This window comes from Pseudorasbora parva, chromosome 6 (assembly GCF_024679245.1).
Source record: "Pseudorasbora parva isolate DD20220531a chromosome 6, ASM2467924v1, whole genome shotgun sequence".
Lineage (NCBI taxonomy): Eukaryota > Metazoa > Chordata > Actinopteri > Cypriniformes > Gobionidae > Pseudorasbora > Pseudorasbora parva.
Genome location: NC_090177.1, coordinates 25,454,812 through 25,469,973, shown reverse-complemented (window position 1 = coordinate 25,469,973; position 15,162 = coordinate 25,454,812). Strand labels below are relative to the sequence as shown.

The 15,162-nt window shown below is 36.2% G+C and overlaps 1 protein-coding gene across 1 annotated transcript in view; it reads right to left on the bottom strand.

Moving 5' to 3' along the window:
* dnah12 (dynein, axonemal, heavy chain 12) overlaps positions 1–13,381 on the bottom strand; it is a 32,198-nt gene extending 18,817 nt beyond the window's left edge. Inside the window, exons 1-30 of the mRNA XM_067446443.1 lie at positions 13,229–13,381; positions 12,897–13,098; positions 11,806–11,890; positions 11,680–11,706; positions 11,390–11,579; positions 11,049–11,115; positions 10,801–10,959; positions 10,107–10,302; positions 9,779–9,967; positions 9,533–9,686; positions 9,294–9,385; positions 8,523–8,701; positions 8,242–8,377; positions 8,032–8,157; positions 7,799–7,933; positions 7,076–7,269; positions 6,706–6,946; positions 6,397–6,582; positions 6,119–6,319; positions 5,808–6,002; positions 5,580–5,701; positions 4,092–4,374; positions 3,881–4,000; positions 3,640–3,796; positions 3,318–3,490; positions 2,965–3,117; positions 2,554–2,793; positions 2,210–2,455; positions 2,000–2,119; positions 1,815–1,924 (exon numbers count right to left, since the gene is read on the bottom strand). Of these exons, the coding sequence (XP_067302544.1) occupies positions 1,815–1,924; positions 2,000–2,119; positions 2,210–2,455; positions 2,554–2,793; positions 2,965–3,117; positions 3,318–3,490; positions 3,640–3,796; positions 3,881–4,000; positions 4,092–4,374; positions 5,580–5,701; positions 5,808–6,002; positions 6,119–6,319; positions 6,397–6,582; positions 6,706–6,946; positions 7,076–7,269; positions 7,799–7,933; positions 8,032–8,157; positions 8,242–8,377; positions 8,523–8,701; positions 9,294–9,385; positions 9,533–9,686; positions 9,779–9,967; positions 10,107–10,302; positions 10,801–10,959; positions 11,049–11,115; positions 11,390–11,579; positions 11,680–11,706; positions 11,806–11,890; positions 12,897–13,090 (4,670 nt within the window). The 5' untranslated portion in view covers positions 13,091–13,098; positions 13,229–13,381. The remainder of the gene's footprint in view (positions 1–1,814; positions 1,925–1,999; positions 2,120–2,209; positions 2,456–2,553; positions 2,794–2,964; positions 3,118–3,317; positions 3,491–3,639; positions 3,797–3,880; positions 4,001–4,091; positions 4,375–5,579; positions 5,702–5,807; positions 6,003–6,118; positions 6,320–6,396; positions 6,583–6,705; positions 6,947–7,075; positions 7,270–7,798; positions 7,934–8,031; positions 8,158–8,241; positions 8,378–8,522; positions 8,702–9,293; positions 9,386–9,532; positions 9,687–9,778; positions 9,968–10,106; positions 10,303–10,800; positions 10,960–11,048; positions 11,116–11,389; positions 11,580–11,679; positions 11,707–11,805; positions 11,891–12,896; positions 13,099–13,228) is intronic.
* Between the last annotated feature and the right edge of the window lie 1,781 nt (positions 13,382–15,162).

Genomic DNA, 15,162 nt, shown 5'->3' with positions numbered 1-15,162 from the left:
TAAATGTAGAAGAATGACTACTGTATTATAATATTACTATTAATATTAGTGTTAAATAAAACTAGTTGGGATAGTTCACCCAAAAATTTAAATTATCCCATGATTTACTTGCCCTCAATCCATCTTAGATCTTCTTTCAGACTAATGAAATTAGAGTTATATTAAAGAAAAATGTCTTGGCTCTTCCAAGCATTATAACTTGTTAAATATGGATATTTTCCTAACAAAAACCCATCGATTCGCTTCAGAAGGCCTTTATTAACCCCCCAGAGCCATGTGGATTACTTTTATGACTATGGAGGATGGATGGATGGATGGATGGATACACTTTTTGGGCTTCAAATTTTGAGCTGCCATTCAATGCCATGATAAAGCTTGGATTAGATTTTTTTTTTTAATAACTCCAAATGTATTTGTCTAAAAGAAGAATGTCACATAGACCTAGAATGACTAGCGGGTGAGTAAATAATGGGGCCATTTTTATTTTTGGGTGAACTTTCCCTTTAAATGGGTGATGAATTGAGAAATCAACTTTCCCTTGAGCTTTCGATATGTAAAAGGTCATGGTAATATAAAAATATCCTGTAAGTTTCAGAGCTGAAAACTTCCTTGTTAGTCAAAGAAAAGCTTTTATAGACACCAGGCTCAGCAAACGGTCCTGTGCTTCACACTGACGTCAGTGCTCGACAAAGCACCGCCTCTACAGAATTTACAGCGCGTCTAATCCAGTATCCTCGCCCACCGACTCATGGAGGGTTCGTGTTAGCTGGTCAAAAACATTAAACATGCCGAGGAAGATAGAAATATATTGTGCTATTCCTGGTTGTGGTAAGAACACAGTCGCTGCGTAAGCTTCCTTCGGATCCTAATATTAGGAATGAGTGATTGAATTTTTAATAAAGTTCCAGCTCACATGGGGAAGACAGTTTTCTGTTCACTTCAGTTCACTGCGGAATCGTTTGTAAACAAATCTCAGAGTCGATGCTGGATTTGGATCCGACAGGAATGGTGCAACACAATTATCTGAGTAAAACGTGTTTTTATATGTGATAGTGTTGCATTGTTATAGATCGTTTTGCTTATGTGTACGTGTCTAACAGAGCATACCTTTAGTACGCTGGACTCAGACACATATGGGCCAGGGCTCGCAAAGCCCAGCAGGCCGATAAATCCCTTAGTATTCCGTTCTTGTTCTGCTATTCTCTCTCTCTTAGTCTCTTTCAAGTTGACATCTGAAGGTTGGCATGCACGCGCGCGCACGTGTATGTGTGTGCGCATGGTTCACGCTTATATCTTCCGATCTTGCGGGCCATGTGTAATATAAAAATAATAGTCCAATCAAACACAGGTCAATGAGAAATAAATCATTGTGTTTGTTTGATAAAGACGTTTACGAGCCCTGTGGTCGAGAGAATCATTCTGGTTGACGCTTCACACTCATTCTCTCCTCTCCATCATGTGAACTGACAGCGGAGCTTAAGCTCATTGAATATGCAAATCTTATCCAATCCTAGCCGTGGGTGTTTACTTCCAAGTCTCCAGTGCGTCACGCCCATCAGAACCCAGCGTTTTGGAGAGAGCCTCAAAACCATTGTAGAAAATAACCCTTTTTTAAAGTTTTAATTACTTATTAGTTATGATGTTTTTGAATGTAAAAACCACACAAACATCATTAGTTGACCTCAGACAACAGTATAAAAAAAGAAAAAAAGCCAGTTCATGACACCTTTAATCTTACATGTGCAGTTTTTTTGTCTGGCATGTTTTACATATTTTATATCACCAGTATTTTTGATAAGGAAATACCCACTTACCCATGACGAACTATCATCATCTCATAAGTTTGAATCATTTTGTCCAGGAAAGCCGTGACAGGTTGCACATTGTGCTTTTTGCAGCATTTTTGAGCACATTCCAGGAACAACTAGTGCACATGAACAAAGATGTAATTGAAATTAGCAATCTAAATGAGAAACTAAACACACAAGCAGAAGCATACCTTATAATCTGCCACAGGCAGAGAAATTCCTGGAAACAGGTCACTGGTGATTCCATTGAAAAGAGGGATATCATGGGAGAGAAACTTAGGCTCATTGACATCTTTGATGGACCGGAGAAGCTAGCAACAGAATGAGGATGATGTATCAGATTTCATCCAACTTAGGGTAAAAGAATCTATTCTAACTATTCTTTCATTTCATTTACTTACAAGCATATCCTCATTTTCATCTGGAAATTTGAGTTTGAGGTTGCCAGCAGCCACCAGCACTGCTTTAACAGCTCTCATACCATAGTCATAGTGAAACTGAGAAGATAGCTGCTCAGAGCACAGCCTGTAGGTCATCACAATCTTCACTGAGAGAGGCTTAGCATTGAGGAAGCCATACGAGTATAAGGAGATCTCAGCGATCAGTGCATAGTTGGGCACCATCATGGCCACCGTTCTAAACAAGACCTGATTAACATGAAAACAGAACAGTATAGTTAAAGCTACATCGGACAGCCAGATGTTAATGAAACAAACTACACATAATAAAATCAAATAAAAAACACCTTAAGGTTATCAGGAAGTTCAGATCGCCCAGCGTATCCAGGGTTCATGGTGATGGCGACAAAACAGTTGGGGTTGAGGCGTAACTCTGTGCCCTCAAAGTCAAAATATTCAAGTTTCATTTCGATGGCCCTCTGAATACACAGGATCTGCTGAGCCACCACTGACAGAACCTCCAACTCAATCCGGTTAAATTCGTCAAAGCATGCCCAGGCACCAGAAGACGCCAATCCCTTAAAGAACTAGGAAATATAGTCAGGCAACTGATGACTTAATACAAAAGTTTTCATGTTATTCACAGAGCCCATTGAGTAAAGTATAGAAAAACTCCTAATGAAATTAGTGTAAGAGAAAACCATGCTGAAGTTTCTGAACAATAACCAGCTTTATGTTTGAAATATAAAAACTGTCACCTTCCCCATGGCTAGGTAGTCAAGGCCATCTGAGCAGTTAAACACCACACATTGAACAGCAAGGGCTTTGGCCAGATCTTTGGTGGTTTCAGTTTTGCCTGTGCCTGCAGGTCCCTCAGGAGCTCCACCCAAATTCAAGAAAAATGCTCCAATCTTTGAAAGAGTACAATCAGCCTGATATCAAAAAATATTTATACCTCAAACTAATCACAAATATTATAAATATGTAGCTAGCATGATTAGCATCAATTTGATTATTGCTGCAGATTGAATACTTTGTCACAGCTAAATATTTTCTGTATTCTCATTATAGAATAATAAATAGCATAAAATAAATTAGCCATTTAATATACCAAAGTTCGGTAGCATCTGTCTGTTAGTGGTGTGATGACCAAGCGAGGAGAGTTTCCAAGGTATTCATAAGCATACTTGACATCACAGTTTATAATGCGGACACGAACATTGTCATTAGCCCAATAGTAACGCAGCTGGGCAAGCCACTGGAAATCTGTCTCACTTGAAACACCTGAAATGGATATTAAAAAAAAAAAACACAATACAACACATTAATAATAATGTATTACATTAAAGATCACTTTTCTAAATGTTTTTAACAAGATTGCAGAATGATTTACTATATAAACAACATAATATCAGAGCTATAAACAAGAGTACCTTTCTCTTTCATCTCCATGATAACATCCCTGGCATGCACATCTATGGTCACTAGGGCTCCAAGAGTGGTGCGTGTCTGCTTGGGCAGCTTCCCCCTCACCAACTCTACGATATCGTTCAGCTGATTCTGCAGCTGATCGTAGTAGTTCTTTAGACCCTATGAAATCATCAACATATTAGACAAATAGGAAAATAAGCACAGAATTCAATGGTCCAGTGATATTTAGAGTGATTTCCTTACATTAGCTCCACTCCTGATGGCCTCATGTACCTCCAGTGTCCAGTACATCTGAGAAGTACAGAGGACCACTTGTCCAGGCCACTCACGTACCCACTGACTCCTTTTAGTATCTGGATATGCCTGAACACAGTAGTCACAGTAACATGGTGCATACATTATAATAAAGATATCAATTGTATACAAAAGGTGCAAGTAGGAACATGAGTTTTACCAGCCTGGAGTGATTAATGACATCCCTGATGCTTCTCAGCATTATGTCTTCCACCTGCAACAACCACTTTTCCACAGCTCCTCGAGCTTCAGAGGTAGAGATCCTCTCGATGAGCTCCACACGCTCCCCCTCACTGCTGTACATGGCCTGGATGTCCAGGTTGGGCAGGAAGTCCAGTTTGGCAATGCCCTCAAAGCATTTCTTTAAGTGAGGTTGTACTCGCATGGGATCTTTGGTTTCTGAGAGAATCTCCAGCATCTCATCATTTGACAGGAAAAAGAATCTACAAAGTGTGAAAATTATTATTAATAAATATGTAGGTTATATGCCATGCTAGTGTAATAGTATGATGAGGTGCACTAACTCAAAGGTGAAGTGTGCAGTACTTTTACCTAAAATTAGAAATATTTAAATTGTTTTCCTTAACTTAAATAAAGCACATAAATAAAAATATTAGCTAATTTAGCCACACACACACACAAAAAAAAAACATAAATGAAAATAAGAAACGTTGCCTTGGCAAATGAATTAAATAAATAAAAGAAAGTGAAATAATAATAAAAAAATAAAAGAAAATAATGATTTGCTAAAATAACACTGCAATTGTGTAGTATCACCAAATGGAACTGCAAAAATAAAATAATTTTCAAACATGTTTCCCAAACTAAACTCCTGTCTACCATTGGTCAGCAAAACCATAGCCCCACACCTAACTCACATCATTGGTTAAAGGGTTAGTTCACCCAAAAATTAAATTTCTTTCATTAATGACTCACCCCAATGTTGTTACACACCCGTAAGACCTCCGTTCATCCTCGGAACACAGTTAAAGATATTTTAGATTTAGTCCGAGGCCTTTCTGTCCTTTGAATGTAAGTGTATGCACACTTTGCTGTCCACGTCCAGAAGGTACTGAAATAAAGAATCAAACGGTCATGAATCAGTGTATTGATTCATGATTCAGATCGCCATTGTCACGTGATTTCAGCAGTTTGCCAGTTTGACAAGCGATCCGAATCATGAATCAATACGCTGATTCATGACCGTTTGAATCTTTATTTGAGGAACACGGAAGAGAAGACAATGCTGAATAAATTCGTAGTTTTTGTTATTTTTGGACCAAATGTATTTTCGATGCTTCAAAAGAGTCTAACTAACCAACTGATGTCACATATGGACTACTTTGATGATGTTTTCATTACCTTTCTGAACGTGGACAGCAAGTGTGCATACACTTACATTCAAAGGACAGAAAGCCCTCTGACTAAATCTAAAATATCTTAAACTGTGTTCCGAGGATGAACGGAGGTCTTACGGGTGTGGAACGACATTGGGGTGAGTCATTAATAAAAGAAATTTCATTTTTCAACTAACCCTTTAAGCCAGAGTTGCTGTGCTGAGACAAAAATCTACTTATAAATGGATAATTTTAACATTAACAAAATTCCATACTCTAGTTTGAAACATGCAACTTTTTAAATATATTACCGTGGAAAAAATAATCTTTTCTTTTCAAGGTATGCATTTAGGCCCTTCATAATGTTCTCAAGGAGATTGTAGGACTCTTGCAGTCTTTCGAACAAGCCAGGAAGTGAGGTTGCAGGTAGAATCTGTGCAAATGGGAGGATTTTTTTGTATTAGTTTCTTTAAAATAAAATAAAACCGATGAATGCTAGCCCATGAGCAAATTTTATTATTTGTATTTTGTTTAATCACCTTTGGGTCCTTCACACAATGCGTCATAACCTCCCTCCAGTGTTTGTTTACAATCTGGAAGAGACGGCCCTCCTCAGGCATCTGCTTCATTATATCCTCTGAGCTGAAGATGGGCTCCAGGTATAGCCACTGATGTTGTACCTTCAGCCACTCATCTATAGTGTCTTGGATACGGATCAAACGCTCCTCCCAGGCCTGGTTTGAATCATTAAAAATTAGTCTTTCTAAATTAACTCAGTATCCCTCGAATTTTCAATCTTTTTTTTTGTTTTTTTTAACTGACTTGAAATACCATCCTTCAACAAGCTCACCTTAATTTCTGTCTCGAAAGGCTTGATGAAAGGAGAGCCTCTCATGGTTTGGGTTTTCACTATCTGGTCATCTAGCATGGTTTGAATCTCATCCACAGAGGAGAGAATGGACACACCAGAGTCCCTGTATGGATGATAATGAAATGACACCGTTTCCCAAACCTCCACCATATTCTGCATGGCTCTCTCCAGAGCGAATTCCTGAAAGTGAAGAGTTTCAGTGTCAGTTTTGTCTCTTTACGGCATATAACTGCACCAAATCATCTGGGTTGTATTACTTTGCTGGCTCCTGCGCTGATGCTCTCAAACAGTTCCAGGTACGGAGTGAGGTTCTGTTTGAGGATTTTGCGCAGAGTGCTGCCAGAATCAGGGGTCAAGTCATGGCCCGCGACTTCTGACATTTGCTCCCAATGTCTGGGTCTGATGCCGGGGTTACACAGGATAGACACCATTGGAATGTACTCCTAAGAATATAAAACATATAAATTCAGTAATTTATCTTCCTACATGTAATTCCATGAGGGTGAGTAAATGATTGTTCATTTTTGGAGGAACCAATCCTTTTATGTGTAGGGAGGAAACACTACCTTGAACTCTTTGACCTGCTCTATAACAGTTGAACAGATGTCAATAGTGGCATTTTCCCGTTTGATTTCCTCTTCATCTTTGGGCTGCCTCTTTTTTCCTGCTTTTTTCTCCTTTTCTTGCTCAGCCTTCTTTTGTTTCTGCTGGAAGAACTTCAGCATCTTGTATATTTCTCTGATGTACTCCTCAACCTCCAGCTCTATACTCTCACCATCCAAATCCAAGAAAGAGCCGTCCATCCATCTACACTCAGATGACAAGAAAAGATAGCATTCTTTATAACACAAATCAAGTTCTTGGAGAGGAAAAGAAAAGTGGAAATAAAGTGATGCATTTCATAATTATGGATCAGAGGAACATGAATCTGCAAACCTCTTTCTTGTGCGTTGCCATTTCAGAACTAAGTTGAATAGCTTCTGATAGGGCTCAATAGTTTCCTTGAGCACGTCAACCTCTGGGTATAAGGTTTGGTCCCAGTTGTAAAGGGCTTCTTCTTTGTTGATAAAGACAATTAATTCCTCAATGTCCTGGATCCTTTTCTGCACTTGTCTCACGTCAGTAGCATACTGGATAGGAGAGGAAGTATCGCAATACTATCTTTAAGAAGTCCAATAATCATGACAGGTTAGATCAAATAAATAGTTTAGCCCAAAAAGTTTTTTGCCTTCATGTCATACCAACTATTTATTTACTTTCTTTCATGAAATACATCAGGAGATCTTAAACACAATGTCCAAGCTTATGTTTTCCATTCAATAAAATTGATGGTGGTGATGCACAGACGTTCTGCCTGACAGATATCCATTTTATGTTCTAAGGCAGGGGTTTTCAAACCATTCATGGAGCCTCCCCAGCACTGCACATTTTGGATGTCTCCCTTATTAGACACACCCAGCTCAGGTTATGGAGTACTAAACTAATCAGCTGATGAGTTAATACAGCTGTGTTAAATAAGGGAATGGTTCCAGGAATGGTTTGAAAACCCCTGTTCTAAGGAATATGGGATTGAAATGATGTGACTGACAAAATGTCCATTTTGGATGAACTATTCCTTTAACTGGACAAATAAACTGAAGATTTAAGTTTGTAATATACCTGTTGAATCATATCGACTTCAGAGCACTCTGCAAATTCCTCCATCCTGCGGCCTACTTTCTCTAGTTCCAGCAGCATTTTCTCTCTTCGACCCATAAGTTCCTGCTGACCCTTTTGCTTGGCTTCGTCCATCACCTGTAAATATGTGTGTAAGTCCTTCTAACAGAAAACTTAAAGTTTCTATACTTGATATTTATTCAAATCCATCCTTGGACATTTATTCAAAATATCACCTCATCACTTTGATCGAAGATCGAGTGAATGTTTTGTGGCCAGAGCACTACTGTGGCATTCAGTACAAGGTGCTCTTCATCAAATATATGAACATCCATCAAATAATTCATCCTGTGTTGCGTTTCCTGGAAAAAAGTATTTGAAAAAGTAACCACTTCAATAGTGATCCATACTAAGAACATGTAAACGTAAAGCTCTGAGGTACCCACCATTATCTTCTTGTTGAGCTCCTCGGTTTCCTTGGTTTTCACCTGATTCATGTAAGTAATCATTTCTATCATGTCCTCTGTTGTTTCAGGGACATTCAAAGCCCTGTCCCGAATGGCCTCAAACTCTTTACAAATCCTGAAAAAACAAAACAAGTGTATTATAAATACAAGTTTTGGAAGACATAAAGGTGAATAAATGACAATGTTCATTTTGTTCAACAAATGACACGTTCATTTTGAGGTGAACTACTGCTAACACATTGGCAAAACAATGATCTTACTGAAGACTGCATTGACGGTGTGAGCTGACGAGCTTGCCCACAAAGATTTCGGAAAGGGTTTTCGCTTTCTTTGCAAGACCTTGTTTGAGCTCCTCACAGTCCAGTCGCACCATGTCAAAATGGATCAAAGAGGGAAGACTAGATATCTCTTGCGACAGTGCCCGAAACCGTTCCACTTGCTGACATGCGACCATTTAAAATGTAAGAATACACAGACATATAGTGTAAAACTGATTAAACACAAAACAATAAAAGCAAACACCTTAGTATATAATTGAAAACATATTACCATTCAAAAGTTTGTGGTCAGTAAGATTTCATTTTTCTTTTGAACAAAATTAATAAGAGTTCTACATTGTATATATGACAATGCTAGAAATAAAAAAATAAATTTTAAATAAATGATTACTGTTTCCACAAAAAATATTCTATACAATATACTGTTTTCAACATTAATAATAATAATAAGAAGAAAGGTTTCTTGAGCAGCAAATCAGCATATTAGAATGATTTCTGAATGATCATCTGACACTGGAGACTGGAATAATGATGCAATTTTTTTTAACTTTACCATCACAGGAATAAATAAAATATATTAAAAATAGAAAACAGTTATTTTAATAATGATATAATATTTTTTCTGTATTTGTGATCAAATAAATAAAGCATAGGAGAGTTCTTTCAAAAAGAAAACTATTTAAAAAATCTTACCGACCCTAAACTTTTGAACAGTAGCGTACATGATGTATTAAAAAATAAATTTGAGCAGACCTTAGTGTACTCATCGAAAGAATGCTCTTCTTCCATTAATTTTTCCACTTGAGACTGTGCCACCCCATTGACTAACCAGTCATAGTTGTCAACTAAATAATATCAATGATAAAAGATACACAAATAATTCAGCAGAGAATAGAAGTCATAAAGCACATTGCTAACATCTATGTGGTTTCAGCACATTGCTATGTGGTTGCTAAGGCGTTGCTAGGGTGTTTTGGGATTTGCTTACTCACCATAGCTCTGGAAGTGTTTGGCAGGTCCATCCAAGTTCATCTTTACAGCATTCCTAAGAGTGGCCTCTGCCCACATCTGAACATGATCTGAAAGTTTGGCATCCACTACAGAAACATTGCCCTCTGCCAGCCATGACTGGATTGTCTGTACATTCTGTGGGACAGTTTGGACTTAATATCCAACATAGATCGATCCAATTTTTTTCATATAAACAGAATAATTGACACAACATTATATTTCCCAACCTGCATGGTATTGCTGATAAGGTTTGCAATTTCAAGTACAGCCTGCTCTAGATCATGAAAACTAGGATAAAAATCCATCTTCTCGTCATCAAATATTAAGTCCATCTTGAACAGTGGGAGTTTGCTGATGTTGAGGGGATCGAACAAGCTGACGAAAGCCACCACACTTCTCTCAACTAGAGCCTTTAGCTAAAAGAAAACCAAAAGGTAAACAAAACCAATTATTCATTTACCTCTAGGCAACAAAAACACCAACTTTTGGAAATGAATCTCATGGTTACCGGTAGCAGATATGAAACTGCATGGAAAACAATACTCAGCAGCTCACCTGATTGGATATAAGGGTTGAGGCGCAGTTGTAAAAGGAGTCAAGCTTTTTGGGTTTGACTTTCTGCAGAGTGCCTTTGCTGGTGAGCAGTTGAATGACGTCAGGGAACCAGGCTTTCATGAGTGTGTTCTCGACTCTCTCACACTCCACAGCCACTTTGTTCTTCAGACTCTCACAGTCTACAGGCCCTGCAGACCTTTATCACAGATTTCAAGATGCACATTACTCATTCACATTTCAGTTCATATGAATATTTATGAATAATATAGTTTTAATATAGGTGTGACTGTCCAGAGTTTGCAAAAAAACCTCTCATTAAAAGGCTAATATTCTTTTAAGTAGTTTAATTATTACACATTTATTATTTCTTAAAAGTAGTTTTGTATTTATTTTATTTTATTTTATTCATATTTAATAACTTCAGCCAAAGGAAGTCATGTAGGAAGTAATTTTACTGTCTTGTGGCAAGAAAAACATAAAAAGAAACAGGAAGTTAGATCCTCATGACTAGTGTATTTAAAATGTATGGAAAATATTGTTTTTCTTTCTTTTTCATGATTGCACAACTTAACTTTTTTTTTTATGACTTAAATACTTTTAACAATGTTTGAAACCAACATGAATATAAAAGACACATACTTGTGCAACTTGTGTTTTGATTTTCAAAAGATTTCCAAACATCATTAAGAAGTACCTGCAGTCTGAAAGATCAATAAGGAGCAGGTGGGAGAATGTGCTGTAGCAAATTTCAAGGACACTCTTCATAGCTGGATGCAATATGTGTAGATTTTTCTGTATCTCCTTTTGACTCTGCACAAAACTGTCATGCCATGGACAAGAGAAATCTAGAATCCTGGTGGAGCAAAACCAAGATTGTAAATTGTAAGACACTTTATAAACTGGCCATATTAAGGTTTTTATTATAAACTTGAGCAGACTTACTTAGCAGATCTTTTGCTCTCTTGAGAATTTGTGTCAATTGACTGTGGATCTTTTAGTATAGTGCTTACTAGAAAAAACATTAATAACAACCTAATAAAAAAACAGTATATCCAGTTTCTTCATAAAAACTTTAAAACGTACAAAAAACAGAACACAAACAAACTACAACTTGTATTATTTTCTGTAAATCTAGTCATTTTCTGGACAATTAATCACAAGAGAAAAATAAGTTAGCAGGACCAATGTGATTTTGAATGACCACTTTGAGATTATCTAGACAACGTCAATGAAAATGTGATGTTTTTAATGTGATTATTTTCCAGAGCAGCGATTGGACTCACCTCTGTGCTTGATCATGACTCTGAGATAGGTCTCAGCGACCTCCTTGCATATCACTTCGAGCAACTCTTGTCTGCCGGGCCCCTGACGGAGCCGATGTGACACGCGGGCCAACATGGCATCTAGCCACTGTTGCTGAAATGGCGCGACAGGACTTTTCTCAACACACTCTTTCAGGAACAAGTAGTTCATCTACAAGGAGAATGTGGAGGGAAAAGTATAAAACACAATTAAATAAAAAGATCCACCATATAAAAAGAGGATAACTGTGGGGTAAAATATAATAGCATACATATCGTTTCCTCTCTTCAGTGGTCATCTGAAGAATAAAATTAAATGACATTATTAACCAATACAATGCATCTATATTAAACAACTTAAAGTGTGTGAGATGTATGATCAAGTAAAACGTTCATACTGTTGCGGGAATCTCTGGTTCAGATGAAGGAGATGCCAGTCCAGCTTTCTTGTCGTGAATGTAAGCTTGCATTGCCCTGTCAACTCTAACACAATTGCAGTTATCCTTTTACAATCTGACTCTAGTATATTATAAAACACCCAATTACATAAATTTTAATTAAATACATTCATTTCAAGCATAATCCTGAGCAGTAATATCCTGATCTTTTTTTAAATATAAAACTAAAATAAATAAAAAATCTATTTTTTTAAATATTTTTCTTCACATGCTGTTGTTATGACCATGCATTAATTAAGTGATCACTTATTTGATTGTATAGCCTACAATAAAACTTGATTACAAAAGTGAAACACTATTTGCTCAATATACACTTCAAAAGTTTAGAAAGTCTCTCCCGCTCATCAAGGCTGCATCTATTTAATCAAAAATACAATAAAAACAGTAATATTGTGTAAAATTATAACAGTTATAAATTATAATTATAACAGTTTTTTATATTAATATATTTTAATGTAATTTATTCCTGTGATGGCAAAGCTGAATTTTCAGCATAATTTTCAATATGTATTATATTATTGCAGTCTACTCCAGTCTTCAGTGTCACATGATCCTTCAAAAATCATTCTAATAGGTTGATTTGATGCTCAGGAAACATTTATTTTATTATTGATGATTATATGATTATTATTATTACCAGCGCTGAAAACGTTTTAAAAGATATTGTGGAATGTATATAATATTAAAAAAAGAAAAGAAAAATAATGTATTAAATAAATATTTTCTAACTTTATAAATGTCTTTACTGTCAGTTTCGATAAATTAAACGCACCCTTGTTGAATAGTAGGTTAACGTTAACCTACATATTTATATATATATATATATATATATATATATATATATATATATATATATATATGTGTGTGTGTGTGTGTGTGTGTACGTAAGTTAGACCATAAAAACTTTTGAACGGTAACATTAGTGTCTATTTATAATGTTCAGTTAAACCAAACAAAATTATGTTAAATGAAAACGCATTAACAAAGAATAAAACAATAACAGCAATTAAATGCACCAACTAAGCTCTTACATCATGTTTTGGAGCTGTTGTCGCTGTTCCTTGCTCCTTCTGTGTCGCAGGAGTTTTCTCCTCACGGCCAGCCTGCTCTCTGGAAGGCCTGACTCTTTCTCCGGGACCGGAGGGCTTGGGATAGGAGGCAGAGCATTGTACCTCCTCAAACCATCCTCCTCCCGAGACCTAAATGCCCCTGATGAGGTCGGCATTTCAGCGACTGAAAGAAATTAAGATATTTGTTCCGTTTAAATATATATATTAAATATATATTAATGTGTTTTAAAAATCGTTCGTATTGCAAGGGTAGTACGTAAAACAAACTCTAAAGGAAAGTTTTGAGTTCATACCTAAATTAATTACAGATCGGTTTTGATGTGATGATTACGCATTTTGCCGTTTATCGTAGTTTTGACACGTCATTCGTAGCTTAAGTTACTCCTAACGGTATTTTTTTGAGATCCTTGATCCAAACTGATACAAGTTTGTTTGCAATTGGGGAATTTCCGTCAACAGATGGGTTACCATGGGTGCACAATCGGAAGTGCTTTGTTATCAGCGAACACAAGAAGCACATTGGAAGGTCAGAGAGATATCTCTTAAAGGTATAGTTCACCAAAATAAATAAATAAAACGTCTTTCCAACCCTGTATGACTGTCTTTTCTGTGTTGCAAAAGTATATCAGTTAGGATAGCCTACATGTTGAGCAAAATACAGTCGCCATTCACTTTTATTGTATGGCTAAAAAGATTCAGTTAAAATACTGCAAAGGATGAATTAGGCTGTCAGACCCTAACTTCTCATTTTATGTTTCTCAGAAGTCATGCCATGCGGGATTGGAACACCACGAGGTTGAGTAAACAATGACAATAAACCTGTTTTGCCATCTAAAATGATTCAATATAGGCTATGTTGAGATGTTCTATTTTATGTTTCACATTGTTCTTCTTTTTTTTAAAAATAGAACTAATTATTTTCATTCCTAGTTATATGTAGACCGTCTATATTAACCCTGTAAAGCCTGACAAATTAAATCTTTTGCTAGATTTTTTTTAATGGAACAATTTATTGAACCTTTAGAAAAAAATCTTAAATCCTACAAAAAGTTTGTATATGTGTTTTATGTTTTGTATCATTTATATTAGCAAAATTAAGATGCCATTCTGTTGCTAATAATGTAACTCAATAAGATCTTTATAGTAGATTTGCATAATAAAATGCATATAACTATCAGTCATCACCCTATATCTTTCAATATATCGTATTAAGAGGATATTAAAATGCTTCGTTTTATGATCGAAGCTCTGTATATTTTTATTGGGGGGTCTAAACATATAATGCAATGACTGAGAGAGCGTGACACATTTTAACATAATATAAAATTATTCTACAAAAATTATATATAGATAATAAAGTTGCTTCAGTCCAGTAAGTGGCCATTTTAAAATATTACCAACAATAGTAATTAATATTTTAAAACAAACTTATTCTTGATTTTTATACAGTAAAAAGACACATGCATAACAACCTGAAGGTGGACATTTTTACAATTATACCAAAAGGCCTTTTACTTGCTAAAAAGAATATGAACTAAGAAAACATGTATTAGATTGTGTAACAGGTTTTTCAGCAGTTTTGATCATGTTGATCATTTAGAAACTCTCATAGCACATGATATGGTAGGCTTTAGATTGAAATTTGTACATTAGCATTTTTTCTTTATCCATGTATTATTTATGATACCTTTGATGCTTTGCATGTTCTGATGTGGATGTCAAGAATAAGCGAGTATGAAGTATGCATTCATCACTTGTGATATTTAATAAAAGTTGACAGGTTGAATTTGTGAACATACACACCACAAGATGGCAACATTTTCCCAACATCATTACAATTAGATGCATGGTATGATTAATGTGGTGCTGGTAGATGCCCTGTAGTTTAATTACCTTCCGAGAGATCCTACTTAGTCTGTCTGGGTGTGAACAGTCTGGGTGTGATTCATTTGCAGCCACTGTGGTCCAGTAAACGTCCTTGCCCTGAAAATGACTCCTCGTGTAAGCAAAACCATAATAAAGGGTGTCTGGGGACATAACAGCCTGGGTGCTTCCAGATCAGTTAGCAATAACATTAGGCGTCTTAAATGACAAACTAAATTTGGCCTTGAAATAGGCCCCTCATGTGTTAGTAGTTTATCTTTAGAACTGAAAAAACATGTTTTGCTTGTTCTGCAGTGTCTAAAAGACAAAGGAAGCTATTAGCATGTTCCGTGCCCTTCTTATT